Raw genomic sequence first — 22,176 nt, forward strand, 5'->3', positions numbered from 1 at the left:
CCCATGAAGTTAAGAACGGCATGATATTAAAAATCACAATGGAACAATGAGCTTAGAAAAAGAATCCCTGGAAATTAAGAATGATGAAGAACTTCTGGGAAAAAAACAAAACAATGATTAAAAAATTGAAAGCTAAAGTTAAAGGAAACTTCCAGAAGGTGTAACAAAAGGATATGGGAAGAAAAACAGAGAAGATAAAATTAAAGAGTTATTCTGACGAGCGGGAATTCCAGGAGAAGAAAACAGAAGAGACTGGAAGAAGTCATCCAAGAATAGATGAAAGAAATCTTTCCCAGGACCCAGGGACGAGCTGGGCACCTGCACCACAGACCTAAGAGACACCTGACTTTCTAAGCTGTGAAATCCTTACACTGAATAAAAAAATGTACATACCAAGGCATATCTTGAAATTTAAGAACCCCCCCACACCAAAAGATAAAAAGAAAAAATACTAAAATCCCCAGAGGAACCAAAATGGGTTTAACTGTTCAATGAGAAAACTGGAAGCTAAAATAAAATGGAGCACTGCCTTCAAAGCTCCAAGGGAAAATAATCTTAGCCTTGAATTCTACAACCTACTGCCCATCAAATGTCAACAGACAGAATTATTTTTGGACACAGAGGATCTCAGTGCAGTTACCTACCATCCACCCCTCTTCTCAGTAAAGTCCTAAAGGACGAGACAACTGTAAGAGTGGGCAAACCAAGAAAAACAGTCAACACCGTTCCCAGCAGACCAGAGTGACACGGGGACTTGCCAGGAGGAGATCGAGGGGAGCCCCCCACTCTGAAGCAACCATCCTAATCCAGAGCGCAAAGACAAAGGAAGGACTCCGGGTTGTTTCCAAGGGGGCAAAACAGAAACACTAATGAAAAAAGAAGGCAATTAACAATTCCAAGAAAATACCAAAGCTGTTCAGAAACTCATATACATTATACAGTTCAGCTTCATGCAAGCCAGAAAGAGCCTTAACACTGTAAAAGTACCTAACAAGAAAATTACAGAAATTATACTAGGGGGATTAAGGAAAGAAGGATTTTAGGAGGTGCAGAAACTTTAAGAAACAGCAGTGCCGCACATTTTAGGAATACGGAGTTTTCTTAAGTATGCGGGGGAGGGGAAAGATCTCGAAGGAGTTCCAAGTGTTTGCATGGGAAGAATCCAAGCCAGAGATAGAGAAAAGTGGGCCAGAAGTGCTTTTTTTCTTTATAAACCTTACAGTAGTAAGGGACTTTCTCAACCTATATATACGTTATTTCCCTCAAAATTAAATATCAAAACACAAATTTATATGTGAGGCTGATAATGAGACTCTTCAAACTCCTCTCCTTGGCAGAATCTAGGTGCTTCTGCCCCTAGTTTCTCCTTTCCTGAATTTTCCAATTCACTCTAATGAACACGTCACTTTTATAATAAAAGAAAATACTAAACATCCACCACCTCGGGTTGCTACGTGGAGGAGGAGGAGAGGGAGCACCATCTCGTAAATGTAAAACACAACCCCCCAGTCACAGTCCTACAGAGGAGGACAACCCCCACCTCCCCCCCACCTCCCAGACCGGGGCGGCGGGGGGGGGGGGGTAGCTCCTCCCCAGAACTGCTCGCGTTGGAGGCACCTCCAGATGCGCGGGAAGTTCGACCCGCACTGAGCGAAGCCATCGCCGCTGCACACCCCAAACCGCACCGTCTTCGTCAAAGCGCGCACCTCCCTGACGGTCCTTCTCGGTCACACAGAGACCTCACCTTAACCCCCCCCCCCCCCGTAGGTTAAGGAAGCGGCCGCGAGAGGAAGCAAAGAGCTTGTAACAATGTAACAAGCCCCAACCTCCGCGCCGCCACACCAGGACCCGGGGGCGCCCAGCTGGCGCGCAGCGACCACCGCCACCGGGAGCCGCCGCGGCCCAGGGGCGAGCGCAGCCCCGCGCACGTCTGGCGACGGCGACTGTAACACCCGCCCTCACCGGCGCTGTCCCGGGACTGTCCACAGGATTCGGACAAACGACGTGCCACCAACGGGTGCGCTCGGGGTTCTGATTCTCCTCGTGCCACGCGCCCAGTGAGATTAAACGGACGCTTCTCCTGGTCTGAAACCGTCCCAGGGAAGGACGGACAGGACCACCGTGACGGAGACCGAACTCCTCTGTCCGCTTTCAGACGGGGTCAAGCCCTTGGCAAAGGGCAGCGGGCCCCCCCCCCCAGCCGTGCGGGCTCCGGGCCGCGCGGGCGCCGATGCCAGCGGCGTTTCCGGCCCCGCCAGGGCCCGCGGTCCGGCCGGGGGACGCGCGCGCTCCGCCGGGCCTCCCTGCGCCCGAGCCGCTCACCTGTTCTCAACCCGCCAGGCAACGAGCGGCCCGTGACGCCGCTCCCGGAGGCGCAGAACCGAGCGCGCGGTCCTGAAGCTCGACAGCGGACCCGCGCCGGCTTCCTGCGCCCGCCGACCGCCAGAGGAGGGGCCCGGAGCCCGCCGCCCCCAGGCCCTCGGGGCTGACGGCGACTCCGACCCCCGCCGGCGCGACCGCGCGGCCGCTCCGCGATCTTCTCCGACCCGTGCGGTGACACCCGGGCGTCTGCGCGAGGCGCGCCGACTCCTCTCCGGAGTCCAAAGCCCGTTCCTTGTTTCGGCTACTCACGGGCATCCCAGCTGTCACGGTCGGCCACGGTTAGCGGGAGGCTCCGGGGAAGGGCACTTTTCGCGGAGAACGAGCCTCGCCTCGCCCCGACTGAGCGTGCGCCTCGCCCCTCGCTCGGCCGCCGCCTTCCCCGCCGCCTTCCCCGCTCCCGCACGAGCCGCGCAGGATCCTCCTCAGGAAAGAGACCCGACGCCGCGTTCCACTTACTGTCACATCCGCTCCCTCCAACCGCCGGCCTTCTGCCGCCCTCACCGGTGCCTGGGGCCGGGGCTCCTCTTCCTCGGCCGCCCACCCCGAGCAGGGGCCGGCATCCCTCCCTGGGGGCCGCCCCCCTCCCCGCGCCTCTCCAGCAAGACGGGCCCACGCCGCCCTCCCCTCAGCCAGCAAAACACTCTGTGATGGCAACCTGAACTTGCTGCTTTCTGCAGCTTGTTCAACATTCAATGGCAATATTACAGGCTTCCCGCTTCTAATGGGAAGTCACTGGGGTGACCCTGGTCGTATCAAGAAACCGGAAAACAGGATACCCTTATTCTCTCTGAAGACATCCCTTTTTAAAACATCCAATCTGTATTATGGTAACATAGGCTGTTTCCAGTCTCCTACTGGGCAAGTGGTAGGAGAAGCACACGTCAAATTATAGTACGAAATGGTTTAATCATCTCCTTTAATCGATACATTTCTGAGGTAGCTCTAATTAGGGCAGCGGAACACTCACTTCTGAAATAACGTAGCAAAAAAAGAAACAACCAATTACAGTGATCAGTGACATCTGCAATTCAAGTTCATTTACCGTTGAAATACAGCCCAAGTTATATACTGTGCAATGATGAAAATATCTGGAAAAATACTTTTTTGAAATGTGGATCAAGACACTCAGTATAACTTTAAATCAAATCACGGCCACAAGAAACCTTCAGTCTTCAAGGACTAAAAACACTGTGGCCAGTTATTCAGAGAATGACAACAGAAATGAAACAAAATCATCTTTAAAAATTAGAAGAACGTGATTACGGCAATGCAAATTTACAAACTTTCAAGATCACTTAGATTCCTTAAACCATATTATAATTCTATATGGTACATTATGTACAAGAAGTTCCTTGTTAACTATTACCATTAACAGTTACAAGGTATCAGATTCAGTAAAATAAAATCTGAGAAGTAAAAAACACTCCCTGTAACCAGAAATATTATAGAATACTAATTCAGGAAGTCATTCAGCAGCTTATAAAGAAATAGGAAGTTGTTGACCACCTACTTGAAGAACCATTTCCTGCAGGAAAACTGTAAGACAGCTGAAGAAGGCAATAATTCTCAGAGTAATACAGAGAATTCTTTTGAAACAGAAGCTCCATATACAATGTTGACAAGATCAGTTTTAAAACAGTAAAACTCTTGACCACAAATATTACACGTAATATGCAGAGTTTTTCACATACTTCACAACCAACCAGAGCTCAAATACGTGTTGGTGATAAATGTGGTTTCCTACCTTACCACTTGCCAGCTAAGAACCATCTTTTCTCCAGAGCTCACTGAGCTACGGAGGGCTTCAAAAACAGCAATGATCACCTGCCTATAACCCTTCAGTAATTATGCTGCTTTGAAACTAGAAGACGGGCCGACAGGCTTCAGAAAGTCACCCATCTATGGTCACAAGGCGACACCTGGTTTCCAAAGTCAACATTTCTACGTTTTCAATCAAATTACATCAACTTACAGTTTGAACCATTCACAGATTTCTTCATGCCAATTATAAACCTCAAAAAATTGTATACTTTGTAACTTAAGACTTAGTTCCAATGATTATCTAAAAAGATGTACATACAAATAAAAAATAAAAAGGTATATATAGTAAAATACAATTTTTCATTATTAAAAGAGCAGAAAGTAAGTAACTAGTATAAATCTGCACTCTACATCTTGATGGCAACAGAATCTTCTGCAGACACAAGAAAAATATAAATATTGGTCCCCAAAAGAGCCTGACTTGGAAACATCACAACCAAGATAAAAACGAACTCAGACAACAGGAATTCGGCTCCAAAAGAAGGTTCATTTACCATCATCTTTGACTCATAGTCAGGACAGATACCAATGAGCTCATTTACCTGTGCAGTACACAAAAATAACTCATTCATGGCAACTGATACAACCCATAAAATCACAAAAATAGCTAACAACTGGATGTAAACTTTTTGTAACTTCTCCAAATTACGTATTATTCATAAAGCACATACCCTTTAGAAGAATACAAAATTTTATAAGCCCACAGTAGCCATCGTCCACAAACCAACATTTAGGGGCCCTCTCTACAATTCCTCACAACTACCAACTAATCCATGGCTTCACCTATCCCTCAGGAAAAATCCTTGTATTTCTCAAAGGTCTGATATGAGAAAATTTGTCCATGGAGTCCCAAATCTTCATGTTTCTTATCATATAATAAGCCCAATTTAACTTCTGTGTGAAAGTCCCCCCAAAATCCTAAAGAACAACCATGCTTTTTGGTTTCTGTTTTTTTAATTTTCTCCTTTTCATCTGGTAAGAACAATCATGTTTTCTTTCTCCTCTTTTTTCTTTCCCAGGTAAGTTTCTCCGCACCCCCTACAACCATTTTTCACATGGCATAACTTTCCCTATCATTTTGGCCTGGTTTACCTTCCCTACAGACCCATTCAACTGGGTATTTAGGTGGTGTGGTACAGACGTGTCTACCCTTCCTTATCTACCCTTCATCAATATCATTAAGAGACACATTCCTTCTCAGAGGAAAAACCACTGGAAACTTTTTAAAATGGACACACAGGGGCACCTGGGTGGCTCAGTGGGTTAAAGCCTCTGCCTTCGGCTCAGGTCATGATCCCAGGGTCCTGGGATCGAGCCCCGCATCAGGCTCTCTGCTCAGCAGGGAGCCTGCTTCCTCGTCTCTCTGCCTGGCTCTCTGCCTACTTGTGATCTCTGTCTGTCAAATAAATAAATAAAATCTTTTAAAAAAAAATTAAAAAAAAAACTTTAAAAAGGACACACAGAGTATTTATTTCAGGTCAAAATAACAAAATCACTCAAAATAACGAAAACATAGGCAGATGTCACCTGTAAGCAACTGTTACAAGATACAAAAGACTAAGAAGAACATAACCGCTGCTCTTTAACCTCATACTTTTAGCTACAGCATCAGCCAAAGAAAGGAGGCAAGCACGCTATTAAGCTGTTTGAGAAACCTCCCCAGGTCGGCATGTGACCCAGCAGGGAGAGGTTCAAAAAAGTACAGCCTTTCTTTTTCCTTCCAAGGACCTGGTCTGTCCCTTCAAGGCACATCCCTCACAGCTAGCAGCTCTTTCAATCACGGACTTTGGCCGTCTGCTTGAGAACAAACGATCCTGCTCACGCAGATGAGTTTGCCAGACTTATGTGGACTTTCCAGTCTCAGGCCCTTTACTGTCCTGGCTGAAACCTGACCCTTTGAAATGGATACCAGGACACCAGAAAACGAATTTTAAAAAGAAAAATGTTACAGGAGAGGGGGGCAAAAAACGGTAGAAACTTTTGAAGATGAAACTTTTTTTCTCCACTCTTCTAAGCAAGCCTCTCTGAAAACCCTATATTACGTTACACACCACTGCCCCAGAAGACAAGCAATATACTTACTAAGACTCACACAACAAAACAGATCACTAAATGTATTATCTGATCTAATAAACAGATGTTACATTTGCTGGACAAGTCGACTGTCAAGACCGATCTCAATCAAAACTTGGATTGGTTTTCACTTTATTATCTCAACCTGATTAAACAAAAAGATGGAAGGAACTTTTTAAAAACATCAGTTTCAATCTATAATTAAAGAAAACGTTTTTTATACACTTAAATCCAAAAACCCAGATAAAAATACTTAGGTATTATCTACAAATTCAAAGTAAGAAAGGATAAAATTCTACTTTGATCTTTTCAGCCTGAATGAAATTTTGCCATTTTGTTAAAGACAAGAAGTCTCATAAAAATAAATACCACAATGGCCTTGTTTTTGTTTTCCCAGAAGAGGATTCTGTCTTGAGAACCTGCTAGCTTGAAAGAAGTTTGCCGTGGAGCGATTGTATAAACATGAAAACTCTTAGTTCTCTTTACATTTGTGGGGGGGCGGGGGGGGAATCGATCACATCAGAGGGCGGCTAAAGGATGTGTCATTTGACAACCTCAACTATTGTAAAATCTGACTCCCAAAGAAGACCTACTTATTTTGTAGTTCTTCTCTGCCAATAAAATGTTCATTTAAAGAGATGTCAGCCTGTAATTCCCACAATCTGAAATGTTTCATAGTATTCCTTCAGTTTTAAGCTAAGCTAATTAACAGATTTGGAACAAAGTCAAAATGAGAATATTCAAATTGCCACAAAAGAAAAGATTATTAAAAGGCTCTGAACCAAGAATCAATCAAGCTTTTAAGATATAACCCAAGCTGAAGCAAGTAATTATTACATGTTAAATGAAAAAAAAATTATGTGTGCATGTGTATGTATATGTACATATCATGGATTTCTATATTAAGATAAAACTAAGTTTCACATAAAGTAAAACATACAAACAAATGACTTTTATATCCTGATACCCCCTTCTTGAGCTTTCCACAATGTTCACTCACTTTAAGAAGTATCTCTGGCCAGAGGACGTCTTTGCCATCTCCCAGCCCGCCGGCAGAGGGACATCATCAGGGATCTCAAAAGAAGACTGTCGAAGGTGCTGAGCGGTGGGGGTCGCTGCTGGGCCCGAGACCACCCCGGTGGGCGTCAGGCTCCCTGGGGACGCGGCGCCCAGCTGCAGGGAAGCAGGCGAGGAATGAGCTCGAACATGCTGCGGGGTCAGGGCTCCTCCGGTGCCCCCATCAGTACTGGCCTATTGGGAAGAATAAGATAAAAATTTCTTAGAAATTATTTTTAAAGAGGGTCTCTTTAATCTTTGACAGGATTTCATGGCAACCAAATGTCTAAGTACCAAATGCAAAAATTAAAGTTTGACACAAAGGAATACAGGTTTATAGGTGTGTATTTTTGAATGGCTTGTGTGATTTTAATGTGTACTCACACAAACATTTATAATTTTACAGATTAGCACTCCATGTAAGTTAAGCTCTACCTAGCACACATTAGATGTGCCTTCTGTATATTTTAGAGGAAAAGAGAACAAAATGAATGGAACATTTCTACAGTATGGTGGATTTTAAAACGTAATGTTTTTTTAAAAAGTTGTATTTATTTATTTGGCAGAGAGATAGCCAAAGACAGGGAACACAAATAGGGGAGCAGCAGAGGGAGAAGGAGAAGCAGGCCTCCTGCTGAGCAGGGACCCTGACATGGGGACGCAGCCTAGGACCCTGGGATCATGACCTGAGCTGAAGGCAGAAGGCAGATGCTTAAAGACTGAGCCACCCAGGTGCCCCAAAACTTAATTTTTTTTTTTTTAAACAGATTTTATTTGAGAGAGAGAGCACGAGCGGGGGTGGGAGGAGGGGCAGAGGAAGAAGCAGGCTCCCGGCTATCAAGGAGCTCCACTTGGGGCTAGATCCGGGGACTCAGAGATCATGACCTGAGCCAAAGGCAGATGGTTAACCAACCGACTGAGCCCCACCAGGTGCCCCTAAAACTTAATTTCTAAAAAGACCTGGGTAGTATGGGTGCTATTCTGAGTTCTGAAATGTCCCACGTATAACACAACGTAGGGAATACGATAACTATACCCTTTCTCTTTTCTTGTTCAGCTAGCTTTTAAGTAGTTAATGTTTCTTTCCAGGCCAAACCCTAAACACTGGACAACTGCTATTTTTTTCTCACCATGGACCAACGGCATGGACCAATGCCAAACTATGTGATTTTTAATGAAAGCAAGAGATTCAGAATCATTCAAATGCTCTTAAGACATCTAATGAAAAGAAAACCCAACCATGTATTCCTATGTAGATGAAAAAAATGAGAACAGCTGAACTGCAACTAAAATATACACATGTAACTACAATGGTGTAAGGGCAGAAAAAAGTTTGCATCCAGACCCCAAAGATGGGAGTTCCAGTCCGCACGGGCTACTGTGACAGTGAACAGATACCGACCTCTGAGAGCCTCAGTTCCGTCATGTGTGAGAGCTTCTCTCGTACGTGTGTGTGCGTGTATATATGTACATACATACATAAACACGAATGGACCTAAGCCAACCGTCTGTGGACAGTAGTATTTATAACCCACATTCACACCATTCACAACCCAGCACAGCCATCTAAATTCCTCATTAGAATTAGGGTTTGATTATTAAAGTAAGAATTTTCTTGACTGATAATGGGGAAGGAGACCAGAAGCAATCAGCAGAGGCATTTATGCTCTAAAGTCAGCCACACTGCTGAGTTTCCAATCAGAATAAACCTGAATTAGGACATCACTAGCAGAACTAAAAATCAAACTTACAGAGGCACAACACCTCCTTCAGAAACTTATTAAAAACAAAACTAGAGATTATGAATAGAGTATGAATCCATAAACTGCTGGACATAATTCTCGTGGTTATTTACTAGAATTCTGCAACGTTTCAGGTGCGGGTCTTTATGGCTTATAGATGCCACAAAATGAGAAACTCACTCTCCTACGTGTCTTCTGCTTCCAAACCCTACCGAGGAGCGCGCACCCCACTGCGTCGTCAGTAACTGGCAACGCCAGCACACGTTTCCCCGGAATGAGTCCAGGGACCCACCTCCAGGCCTGGGAGAAGGAAAAGCGCCCCCCCCCAAGCTGCAGTGCGCAGGCCCGCAGCTCCCCGGTTTCTCCTTCCTGCTCCCCAAGCCGGCCTTCGCCAGCAGGTTCCCAAAGCCCCGGGTCTGCGGCAGGAGGGCGCCCAACAGGCCTGGCAAGCAGGAGCGGAAGGGGAAGCGGAAGGGGGGCGCTCACTCTTCTTCGCACTCAAGTTACAGCCCGACTGGACCAACTGCATCGCAGTATTTGGAAAACCAATTAACTTTTGGGCAAAGTTCCTATGCTCAAGTTTAGCCTGAAGCAAGTTCTTTTCAAAAAGAAAAAGCAGCAGCAAGCCAGGCCTAAGCCAACAGATGTGGGGGGGCGGTGGGAGTGCGAACCCGTTCCCGACAGTCTCTCCCCGGAGCCGGATCGCACCGGAGCCGGCGCCCTGCGCCACCGCCGCGCTCCGGCCCCGGGGCGGACTCCGGAGGCAGGGCGAGCCGCCGATTAGTCATCGCTTCCCCAGCAGCGCGCGGGGTCGCGGCGGCGCCACGCAGCCCCGGCCCCCGGCCCTCGGCCCCACGGCCCCGCGAGGTCCCGCTCCCCCAGGAGGCGCCCCTCGAGTCCCCCCACGGAGCCGGCCCGAGTCCCCGCAGGGGCCGCAGACCCCAGAGTCCCCCCCGGCAGCCGGCCGTCCCCAGGGGTCCCCCCCCGGGGAGCCGGTCCCCCGAGTCCCCGCAGAGGCCCCGACCCCCCAGGCCCCCTCAATCCCCCACCGGGGGCCAGCCGTCCTCAGTGTTCCCCCCCGGGAGCCGGTCCCCCGAGTTCCCGCAGGAGCCCCGGCCCCCCCGTCCCCCCCTCATCCCCCCCCGGGGGAGCCAGCCGTCCCCAGTGTTTCCCCCCCGGAGCCGATTCTCCCAGTCCCCGCAGGAGCCCCAGACTCCCCACTGCCGCCCCGGGACCGGTCCCCCGAGTCCCCTCCCCAAGGGCGCCCCCTGAGTCCCCGCACGGACCCCCCCTTCCTCCGGCGCGGGCGCTGACCCCGCAGCGCCTTCCAGGAAAGCCTGGACGCCGCCCGCAGAAGGCGCCGGGCGCTCTCGGGAGCGGGAGCGGAGAAAGAGCCAGAAAGTCCACGCACCGCTCCAACCCCCACCCTGGTCAGCCCTGCTGAACAAGAGAACAATTATCTGACTCCCCAGGACACTCGCGCGGCCGCACAGGCCCCGCAGGAAAGGGGGCCCAGGGCTCCCCGCCACCATCTCGGCCGCCGCGGGCCACTCACCCCTCGCGGAGGCCGGCGGCCCCTCCCCCCGGCCCCCCGCTCTCCTCCCCTCCCCCACCGCTCCCTTCCCTCCCTCCCCCGCCCCCTCGGTCCCGGGCCCCCCCACCCCCCACCCCTCCCCCGCCCCCCCGCCCCCGTCCCCGTCCCGGCGGCGGCCGAGGTGCGGGGCGCGGACGCGCGCACATTGTGCGAGCCCACCCGGCCCCCCCCGCCGCCTTCCTTCCTCCCCCTCCCCCGCGTCTCCCGCCAACCTCCCGGGAGCCCCAGGAAGAAAGAAAGGAAGAAAGGGAGCGGGGCCAGCACGCCCCCCGGGCCGCGGCCGCGCCGAGCGACTCAGGGAAAACAAATCTCGGCCCGGGACTCGGGAGGCGCCTCCCGCCGCCCCCCCGCCGCGCCCCCCCGCGGCCCGGGCCCGTCCGGCGGGGCGGCTACCTGGCGGGAGTGCGACTTGGGCTCCGGCGGCTTGAAGAAGGAGTCGGGCAGCTTCCGCAGCCGCATGGGCACCGTCTGGGGCACGTTGGCCGTCTTGGGGTTCATGACGGCGTTGAAGAGCGCCTCCAGGTCGGTCTCCGAGTCCCCCCGGACGTGCACGATCTGGTGGCCGGCCGGGGGGGCCTGCGGCGCCGCCTGCGACCCCGGGGGCGCGGGCGGCCCGGCCGCCGCGGAGGGGCCCTGGCCCGAGGGGGGCTGCGCGGCCGGCGGCCCCTGGCCCTGCGCGGCGGCCGGCGGGGGCTGCGGCGGCTGAGGCGGCGGCCCGGGATCCATGCTGCCCGGCGACGCGGGCGACGCGGGCGACGCGGGCGACGGGTCGGGGTCGGGGTCGCGGCCGGGGGGAGGCTGCGCCGCAGGCCCGCCCGCGCCCCGCGGCCCCCGGCGCTGTCCCCCGGCCGCTGCGCTCCCCCGACGGACGCGGGGCCTCCCCTCCCCCGCTGCCCGGCTTCCTCCGGGGGCCCCTTCCTTCCTCCCTTTCTTTCCCGCGGCGGCGACTGCGCCCGACTGAGGCAGAAACTCGCCGCCGACGCCAAAACTAAAGTTGAGAGAAGCGCCCGCCCGAGCGGCGCGCCGGCCCCGCCTCCTCGCGGCCCTTCCTTCCTCTGCGCGCCCGCCCGCCCCGGGTCCGCCGCCGGCGCGCGCAGAGACGCTCCCCCGCGGGCCGCCGCATTCCTGCGCTCTCGCCGCCGCCCCGCCCGCCCGCCGCCGCCGCACGTGACCCGGCCGCCCGCGCGCGCGGCCCCCGGGGAGGCGGGGCGGCCGGGCGGCGCCCAGGTGCGGCGCGGCGGGCCGGGCGGGGGCGGGGGCGGGGGGCGGGGGGCGGGGGGCGGCGCGGGGTCCCCCGCACCCCGAGCCGCGCCCGCCCCGCGGACGGCGAGCCAGCGCCGGGCCGCCGGGAAAGGGAAAACTTTCTCCCCCGGGCCCTGGAGCCCGCGGCCCGGTCCCGACCCCTCGGCGGCGGAAGGGCGGCTCTGCGGACCTGCCGCGGTCCTGACCCCGGGCGGGGCTGGGGGGCTGCGGGCGCCTGCGCGGGGTCCCTGTCCCACCTGCAAGGAGGCCCCTGTCGCGCAGCGGCCGTGGACGTTCGCTTTTATCATCTTTGATTCCTCAAGATTTTGTGTGTTTGGGAGCGGGGGGGGGGAGTGGGGGGCAGGGGCGGCGCCCCCACGCGAGGCTCGGTCCGCCCGGGATCACGACCTGGGCCAAAGGCAGACGGCTTTCCACACCGAGCCGCCCTTGCTGCCCTGCGAATTTTCTTATAAATTCATACAAGTTCATGCCTTCTGACCTTTTTCTAAAAGCGGCTCTACTGAGCCGGGATTCACAGGCCGCCCGGCTGGGCCCTTGAGCCGTTGAGGGAGCTCAGGACAGTCGCGGGTTGTGCAACAGCACTCTTTGAAGCGCCCGGGTTAGCCCCGCTCGAGAAATCTAGCTTTTTAATGATTTTGTCTGTAATGCTAGTGAAGCAGATGTGTAAAGAGCATTGAGCAACTGAAGGTCTCCTGAGCGGAAAGATAATCTCTCCTTCCAGCCGGGACATGCCCAGGAGAATTCTGAACAGGGATCTGGATCCCTCTGTGTGCAGGGCAGGGCCTGGAGGAGAGAGGCTGCAGAAATCTGGAGATTGTAAGGCAAGATTTTAGCCAACTGGGGCGCCTGGGTGGCTCAGTGGGTTAAGCCTCTGCCTTGGGCTCAGGTCATGATCTCAGAGTCCTGGGATCGAGCCCCACATGGGGCTCTCTGCTCAGCAGGGAGCCTCCTTCCCTTCCTCTCTCTCTGCCTGCTTGTGATTTTGTCAAATAAGTAAATAAAATCTTAAAAAAAAAAAAAAAAAGACTCTAGCCAACTGCTCTGGAACTTGCTTTCCGGGTGAAGGCTCTGCAGTCTAGTGAGTCCCTGTCTGCGTCTCAGACTTCTTCACAGCCCCAGCCCCAGATGTCAGGGCTGTTTAAGCACAAACTTGTAGATTCCAGAGTTAAGAGATGTGGGTTCAGATCCCAGTTTGACCATTTAGTAGTTGTGAGACATTGGCCATGTGACTGATTTGCTGTTCTCTAGTTTAATATTGGGGTCGGGGTAATGACACCTGCTTCATGTGTTAGGGCCTGAAATGAGTTATTGGACGAAAAGTATGCCCTTAGCCCAGTTTTGGGGCATGTGGTGAGTTCTGCGTGGACATCAGTAGCTGTCATTGTCCCATGTTCACAGACCGCATGTTGTGACATTGTCTCTCTGCAGAAACCCCCTGGGAGAACCTACCAGCAGTCCCTCTCACTTCCAACAGTCAGTCCACACAAACGAAGCCTGTGGGCAGAAACTGTGCATTAGAAACTTCAACTGGGGGGGAAAAAACTTTTTAAGAACGAAAGTGCTAGAAAACCTAGGTCTTGCATGGAAGCCGTCCCTCAGCTAGAGCACTTACTGCTGGGAACACTATAATTCAAGGGCGTAGGGCACAGCCGGCACTGCTTTGTTCAATATGGTTACACCTGCCATTACGTGGAGAACAAAATTACTTTGATAACTGGGTTGAAAGACTGGACTGACTTTACGTCCTATAAGGACCTCTGCAGCACCACCCAAGATTTTGTAATTTACAACTTCTTATCTATAAAATTTCGGTCACAGGTTAGTAAGGGATAAAGAGGACAGTCCCCTCTCCTCCTCAGCCCTACTTTCAAAGCAATTACCACCTTAAGGCACCTGAGTCCTTTTCATAAAAGACCTTGACTTTCACGTCCTTGTGGATCACCATCTCAAAGTGCTAATGTTCCTAATGTTCCAGGGATGCGCACTTCCGCTGCAGTGGGGACTCAGGCTCCTGTGTCCCTCCACACTCTGTCCCACCCAGAAATGCCCCCACTAGAAGAGGAGTCTCTGGGTACCACTCCCTTACTAGCCACTGGGTTCCCTGGTTTCCTTACTTACACCTCACAGGACATTCATCTCTTTTCTACCAACCTGTCACTCCCTTTTGTTTCCACTTCTTTCCCGATTCAGCTGAGAAACTGTAGCTCAGGGCGCCTGGGGGCTCAGTGAGTGAAGCATCTGCCTTGATTTCGGCTCAGGTCATGATCTCAGGGTCACAGATGGAGCTGCTGTGCAGCTCTGCTCTCAGCGGGGGGTCTGCTGGAGCGTCTCCCTCTCCCTCAGCCCCTCCCCTGCTAACGTGGCACGCTCTCTCACAAATAAATAAAATCTTTTAAAAAAGAAATCATAAGTCATGGCTTCAACCTGTCATAACCATCTCTGCCCTCCGTTCCATGCCGTGTGTGTTTCCCAGAACTGGATCTGTTAAACCCGGTGAGCCTGGTCATCTCTCTTTTCCATTCCAACACCGATGCTTAACAGAGGCCAGGCCCCACACTCATTAACAGTGTCAATCAAAGCTTTGACCTTGTGTGCAAGTGAGGTTATACCAGCATCCCAGAGGTGTATCTACACGATTACGAGAACGCATTCTTTGTACGACTCTAAACCTTGTCCTATTACCAAATGACGCTGCCTGCAATGCTTTGTGAATCAATATTTTATATAAATTCTACAGAATTTATACCCACAGGTATACCTGTGGATGCAGTTATATCAGACTGTAATCATTCCATGTTAAACGTATTAGTTTGCTCAATGTAAACATTTGAGACATAGCCTGCGTGTGTCGCAACCCTTCTCTTGGCATCGCAGCATGTTTGAATATACTGGGGGCTGAAAAAGAGGAAGTGTCCAGGCCTCTGCCGGCCTCCAGAGAGCCTGGCCACGCCCAGGTTCTCAGGGACAACTGGAGGGAATCTTGCTGGGGCGTGGACGGGTACCACCCCATGTTTATGGTCTCTAATCACATTTCCTTGTATCTGCAGGCAGCTTTTCTCTTTTTTTTAAATTCTGTGATCATGTGGCAACTTAACTTCCCGTGCCACTTTACGCTTCACAGTATTTTTATTTATTTATTTATTTGAGGGAGAGACAGACAGAGAGCACAAGCAGGGGGAGAGGCAGAGGGACCAGGAGAAGCAGGCTTCCCACGGAGCAGGGAGCCTGATGCGGGACTCGATCACAGGACCCTGGGATCATGCCCTGAGCTGAAGGCAGATGGTTCACCGACTGAGCCCCCCAGGTGCCCCTGTAACAGGCAGAGAGAAGTCAAATAACTTGTCTGAAGTTGCCGGGCCGGTGTCGGTGGGGTCGCCTGGGAGCCTACGATTAGGAGTCCAGAGCTCAGACTCTCCTCTGGCAAGATTATGCTCACTGTCAGGCAGTCCGAAATGGTTATTGACAAATTTATGCTCGCAGGATGATAAAGAGGTGTAGGAACCCTGTCATTTCAGGAAAATTTTATTTATTTCTATCGACCAATAAGTGGCAGTTTAGGGCGATCTGGTTTTAACGTTAAATGTTAAGGACAAGAGCGCTTGGGTGGCTCCGTTGGTGAGGCATCTGACTTCGGCTCAGCTCATACCTGATCTTGGGGGTCCTGGGATCAAGTCCCCACACTGTGGAGTCTGCGCTCAGCGGGAGTCTGCGTGTCCCTGTGCCTCTGCCCCGACTCATGCTCTCTCTCTCTCAAATATATAAAATCTTAAAAAAATGTTAAAGACAAAGTTGGGTTGATCGTTGGGAAGTCAGATGGAAAGTATGAAGACACAAATTCTCTCATGGAAAAAAAGGGTTTGTTTAGGAAAAATGGCCCAGTGCTCTCACAGCTAAGGTTCCTCCTCTTCTGTTTCTGGGTCTCGCTCCTGGTGCTCATGGTGCGTCCGGCTCGGAGCAGGTGCAGCTCCAAGGACGTGTTTGTACTTACGGCACCGATCTCGTGCCAGGACTGGGCGATAATCGGTATAATAAGGCCTATTTTGCGGGACGATAATGAAGAGTACCCCAAATAAGAAGAATGAATGAGATTTTATTACAGTATCATGAGGATTAAGAATCCCGAGAGGAGGGGCTCCCGGCCAGCTCAGGCATGGAGCAGGTGACTCCTGATCTGAGTCGTGAGTTTGAGCTACACGGGGGGGCGGGGGGGGCATGGAGCCCACTTTAAACAAAGAAAATCATTTGAGTCAGATTTGTTTTATTCTAAAATCTAGCTGAAGTTATTCATATGGGAGAACTTTAAGTTAGTCCTGAGAGCTCGACGTGAAGAATTTTGCAGTCTAAAGCCTTCCAGGCTCAGGGCAGACCCATGTGGAGCACATCCTGGAGGCCCCGGGGAGCCTGTCCAGGGCTGTGCCCTCTACAGAGTTGCTTTCCACATCCCGGCTTGAAAGCAGAGGCTACCAGAGCTCATCATTGCCTATACTTTACTAAACTATGCTATCAATAAAGGCAACTTCTGAAAATACGAAGAATAATACATTCTCTGTCTCAACGGTTCTCAAGGTGTGACCCCCGTGAGCATCACCGAGAATTTGATAAGACACGTACGTTCTCAGGCCGCAACCCATACCTATGGACACCCCACAGGGGACACAGCTGTCGGTCTTAACGAGCCCCTCTAGCTGGTTCTGATTCACACTAATGCTTGAGAACCACTACTTGATATTATACTCCACATTCTGTTTTTGTTCTATAAATAATAAGTATTATGCTTTGTACATATGCAAGGTAAATATCTTCACCGTTTTGTAGATAAGTGTCCCCTTAATCTTCTTATTTATTCTATAAATATCAGAATCTAGCATATAATATGTATTGGACAATTGAAAACTCGTGTTCTGAAGGACCTCAAACAGCGATGTCTAGAATCTTATCTGAAAGCCGACGATGAGTCGGGTCTTAAAAAATCCGTTAAGTCCTGACTCCAATCTGTTTGTAGTTTTAACATTCCGTGCTACTGTTTCGAGGTACATGTATCTTCAATGTTTTTTAAAAAAAACAAAAACTAAATTTCTTTTGAGAATTTAATATGCCAAACTCTCTGGAGGCGCCTCCATACCCAGCTGACGTCTTTCTTGTGCTCTGTCCATGAGGCGGAGAACATCTGGACACCATCCCTGGGAACGGTTCGTATGCTTGAATACAATTCATCCGTCTGCCCTCTGCCTCTTCTTCCAAACGATCCCAGTTCCTCCCAAGTACTCAGTGTCTTGTCTCTTTCATCAGCTCAGTAACCGCGGAACAGGCTTCTGTGTCCCTCCAAGTGCCCTGCGTTCTTCTCCAGGTGATGTCACAATACGACAAACACTGTGCGCTCCCCAAAACCTCACGTAGGAGATTAACATTTGTGAACATCAGTATTTGCATGCTTATTTTATACTGTTTACATATTTACATATTTATGCCTTTTCTAGGTGTAAAATTTAACATTCTTTAGAAGTGATATTTTGTTTTTGGGAGTCAAAATCTGAACTCTTAAAATGTGCATAGGAATTTCTTTTGTTGGCTGGAATTACAGCATTTCCAAGTAGAAGCCAAGGGGATCACCTAGCCCGGTCTCCTTGTTTACAGCAGAGCCTGACGTCTCGAGAGAGCTGCCCGTGTGGTGGGCCTGTGTGGCAGCCGCAGCCACATGGTCAAGGGAAACCCCAGTTCTGTGAGCCCACGAGCCCGTCTGCTGTGCTCAGCTGCTCAGCTGGGGTGAGCGGCTCCGGGACGTAGTAGCACACGTTTGGAACATTCCCCTCACCGCAGGAAGCTCTGCTGGGCAGCACCCGGTTAAACGGCCCCAAGCCACACAGCAACTTGGTGGAAGAGCGGGACCTTCTGGTTCCGGGCCCACACCCACCTCGCCAGACTGCTCTCTTTTACGAAAAAAGTAAAATGTGATAGATTACTTACCCTATCTACAATATTTATTAAGTTTTTGTACAAAGCACTGTGGTAGGCATGGATCTTGACCCGAAGAAGGTCTTAAAGGAAACTACCCCAGGAGAGACTGCCGCCCATGCCGGAAATGGCGGGTGTCCCGGTCGCCTGTCCTTTGTGGCTCCCGCTGCTGGATGCAGGAACACACGCGAATGCGCGCGGCTGCAAAGCGTCTGCGACCCCTGCGACCTTCCCAGAGACGTCACACGCTGCTCCGCTCACCTCTGACTCCCACAGCCGGTTCCGGCCAGTCCCCAGGCCCTATCCAGCCTGTCTCACTCCCGCCCATCCGTGTCCACACCCCCCCCCCACCATTCTCACCCGACCGAAGTGTCCTGCACACCATCGCCAACTGGGATAACCGCCGCCGACGACTTCTGCTTGACACTTTCACTTGCACAAGCGTTATCAGCTCCTTTCTTTTTCCAGCGCGCCCTCCGGTGCGGGCCGTGCCCGCCCAGCACGAGGCCGGAGGCGCAATCCAGGCACCGCGCAGCCCGCCGCCCCTACCCCAGCCCGCGAAATTCCCATCTTCCTTGCCAGACTTCAGGACCTTCACTCAACTGCTGCCCTTTTATTTCGTAAGATGTTTTCCTCACACGTTTTTGCGTAGACGTGTTCTAAAAGTTCTAACACCAGGGCACCGAGACGCAGCCTCGACTTCTCTAATCTCCACTCCCCACCTCCAGCTCAGTCCATCAAGCAACACCGCTTCTGGGTCCAAAAATCCGCCCGAACACGTCCACCTCCCTCATATGTTCCTCGGCGACGCTTCTGCTAACGTATCACAGAGCACAATAATGGAAATTAATTTTCCCACAGGCTCTGGAGGCCAGAAGTCCAGCCTCCGGGTGTCAGCAAGGTCGGCTTCTCCTGAGGTTTCCCTCAGCTTGGAGGCGGCCGCCTGCTGGTGTCCTCGCACGGCCGTCCCTCGGGGCCTCTGTGTCCTAACCTCTCATCAGGACACCAGTCCCACTGGATGAAGGCCCTCCAGTAGGACCTCATGTCACCGTAATTACCTCTTGGAAGGTCTCCTCTCCTAACACAGGCGCACTCTGAGGTTCTTCAACATACGGCTTTTGGCGAGGACACAGTTGGGCCCATCGTGCTCCGCCTTCACCGAAACCATCTGCGCCCAAACTGCCTTCACGTCTCACGAGACGGTGAGCGGTTCCCGGTCTTCTCGCTCCATCTACCGGACAGTAGCTACCGCGCTCTTCGTAGCTTTTCAAAATGTCCACCACCCCGTTGCTTAAAACCTTCTAGTGGTTCCCCATGGCACTACCATTCAATTCCAAACTCATTTCATTGGCTTTTAAGATGTGCGTGATCTGTCCGCCAGCTTCGACTCCGGCCACCCCTTCTCGCCCGCTATGCCCATCCACAGGGACGTCTGTCGGCGCCGGGGACACGCTAAACTCCCGCCTCGGCCCGCGCCTGTGCTGTTCTGCTGAGAACGTTCAAACGCTGACATCTCAGTTCAGATGTTACCTCCTCGGAGGAGTCTTCTCAGACTAACCACTCTTTTTAAAGAAATTGTTTTTCTTATTCTTCAAGTGCGCTCCGGGTCCAAACATGGGGTCAAACGCGCAACCCCAGGATGCAGAGCCCCGAGCCGCACCCCCCGAGCTGCGCCCACGGAGCTGCGCCCACCGGGCCAGGCCGGCGCCCCTCACACTAATCACTTGCGATTTATTTTCTAGAAAAACTTTACTTATTTTCCTCACTGGCCTGTGTTTTTTTTAGAAGCGGCGATTTTGTGTCTTGTTCGTGGCGTCCACAGGGTTCGCCCTGAGCCTGGCGTCCAGCAGACGTTAGCAGCCCGGCTGCTCGACTCACGGAAGACCGTAAGGCGCCCTCCGCGCCCTACCCCTCGGAGCTCCGCTGCCCTGCTTGACCCCGTGGGATGAAGTACTTTGAAGCAGCACAACTGTTCTATCCCATGTTACGGGAATACAGGGTGACAGTTGATCAAGAATCTGGTTGAATAAAAGTTAATTTATGTTGTTATAACTGGCTTTCACTTTACTATTTCTCTCACACAGCTTTCGAGTCTTGAAAAGGGCAAGAAAAATAATTTGCAGGTTCCTAGTCTTTGCTAAAGCCCAGGAACTTATTTTTTCCTCTTAAAAAAACAAAACAAAACAAAACCTAAAACAAAAAACCACAACAAACAAACCCAGTTTGCCTTGTCTGTCGCTTTGACCTTTACTCGTGTGCCAGGTCAGGACAAGGAGGGTGTCAGGGACGGCAGCGGCTGGGCTGCGGGTCCGGCGCTGCTCAGTGTGGTTTTTACTGTGCGACCGCAGACTTCCCACTTGTTCTTTGCTCTGTTCTTTTATCCACTCTCTCTCTCAACTGAAGAAGTGGAGAGCAGAGCACTGCGGCTGCACCAACATCCGTATCCGTGGCCAAGGAAATACACGGAATAATGCTCCAGCTCATACAGAGACCAAGTAAAATCATAAATACCATTTCACATCCACCAGACTGAAAAAGTTGACAACTGTGAGTCATGACTCCAACAAAACTTGAAGTTTCTTGAGAGCAACTGGGTATTTCTTCGTGTATCTCATTGCACCTAACGCTGTTGTGGGCACCTGGACGGAAACTCTCCGGTGCGTCGAAGTTCTGTCCGATTTGTTCGCTGCTGTATCTGCTGCAAGTGCCTGGGAAGTGCCCAGCATGTAGCAGGCAATCCACTGACACTTGGAGAAAGACGGGTCCTGGCGGGTTCCCTGGATAAGACCCCTGCAGGCAGCTGTTAGGGCCGTCAGAGTCAGGTTTTCAAAGCTGCAGTGACCGACCGAAGTTGGTTGAGCCTGGGGCCGGGACACGAATGACAGGGCAGGACAAGGGATTTCCCCTCCACGACCACAACTTCCTACCACAGTTCCTACTTCCCAGTCCTTGGTACCTCAAAGACTCAACACGTCATAATTCACCCCGTTGCTAACGTTTTGGGGGCCATATTTGATTTTTTTCTGCTGAGCATTCCAGTGTCACATACTTCAGGTGCCCAGAAAGGTTTCCCTCGCTAGTAGCTCACACGGGACAGCTCTGTGCTTCGACAACTGTGATAATCTTCTCTTTGATCTCTGGACTTTGGACTTTCTTCTCCCCAATTTGTCACTGCCAGACTCATCTTTCCAGAATAGCGTTTTCGTGATGCTACTGCCCTGCTCAGAAGTCTTTAACGAAGGCTCTGTGTCGCCATCTCTTGGTTTTGTCCCCACAGCCACCAGGTCAAGCTGCCTCCTCTGGGTCATTACACGCAAGTCCTGCCCCGGCCTTCTCAGCCCCTGCTAGTCCCCCAAACCACCTGTGATTCATACCTCTGCATGGTCTTTGCTCACGGGACCCCAGCGTCCCAAGTTCTCTGGTCTTCAGCCTAAGACACCTTAGACTGGTCCAGATTATACTCCGGTGAGTCTCCTTCCCTTGAGTAACATTCGGAATTTCCGGAGAATGCTCCTGAGTCTCAGGAAACTGCTCCGTCGTCGCCGGGCCCCAGCTTCCGTTTCCACCTGGTGACAGCGGGCCCCAGGGCTGCTGCTGTCCCGTGCCTGGGCTTGGGTCTAGTCGCGGCCGGGCTGGGGGTCTAGTCCCACCCAGTGTGGCTCTGTCAGGGTCAGAACAGTGTGTGGGATAGCCTGAGTGTGAGGATGCTCTGGGAACTTCCACCCCCACCCCTCCGCCCTCCCCAAACCTGCAGTCATCCCTCCACGGCCACCTTCTCCCCATCCCCCGGAGAACAGACACTGAGTGTCCCTTGAGCGTGAGGCACCGTACCGGGCACAGGGCGCTCAGGGGGCTCGGGGTGAGCCACAGACAACCAAGTCCTGTTTTCATGACACCTTTTAAACAACTACAAACAGGTGAGGCGGGCAAATCATTCTGTGTGTGCAAAGTGCTGCCACAGAGGTTCTCGGACACACAAGCACATCCTCTGCGTCCCCTGGGGCCAGAGCAGGGGACTCGTCCCCCGCCCCCCACCTCCTGACCTCCTGTACCCACTCAGCTCAAACCCATAATAACAGAACCCATGAAAAAGCAACTCTGACCTTAGGGAAGACGGTTTCTTACCTTTGTATGCAGGCAGTTTCACTCCCGATTTTTTCGTATTTCCTCCCTCGCGAGTGAGAAGAGCCCAAACGCACACAGAGGCCACGGGGCTTGGCGCCATCCTGAGCCCAGCGAGACGACTAATGTACGTGATTCTCACAGGAACCTGTGAAGGAAAGCCCTACTGTC

At 51.9% G+C, this 22,176-nt stretch overlaps 1 protein-coding gene across 4 annotated transcripts in view; it reads right to left on the reverse strand.

The window, feature by feature from the left end:
• YAP1 (Yes1 associated transcriptional regulator) overlaps nt 1-11,394 on the reverse strand; it is a gene marked incomplete at its 5' end in the record, with an annotated part of 110,641 nt that extends 99,247 nt beyond the window's left edge. For all 4 annotated transcript variants that reach the window (XM_080814942.1, XM_080814940.1, XM_080814941.1 and 1 more), the window contains 2 exons: nt 7,277-7,527; nt 11,062-11,394. In XM_080814942.1, coding sequence (XP_080671068.1) covers nt 7,277-7,527; nt 11,062-11,394 — 584 coding nt within the window. The remainder of the gene's footprint in view (nt 1-7,276; nt 7,528-11,061) is intronic.
• Between the last annotated feature and the right edge of the window lie 10,782 nt (nt 11,395-22,176).

Source organism: Martes martes (assembly GCF_963455335.1).
Source record: "Martes martes genome assembly, chromosome: 10".
NCBI lineage: Eukaryota > Metazoa > Chordata > Mammalia > Carnivora > Mustelidae > Martes > Martes martes.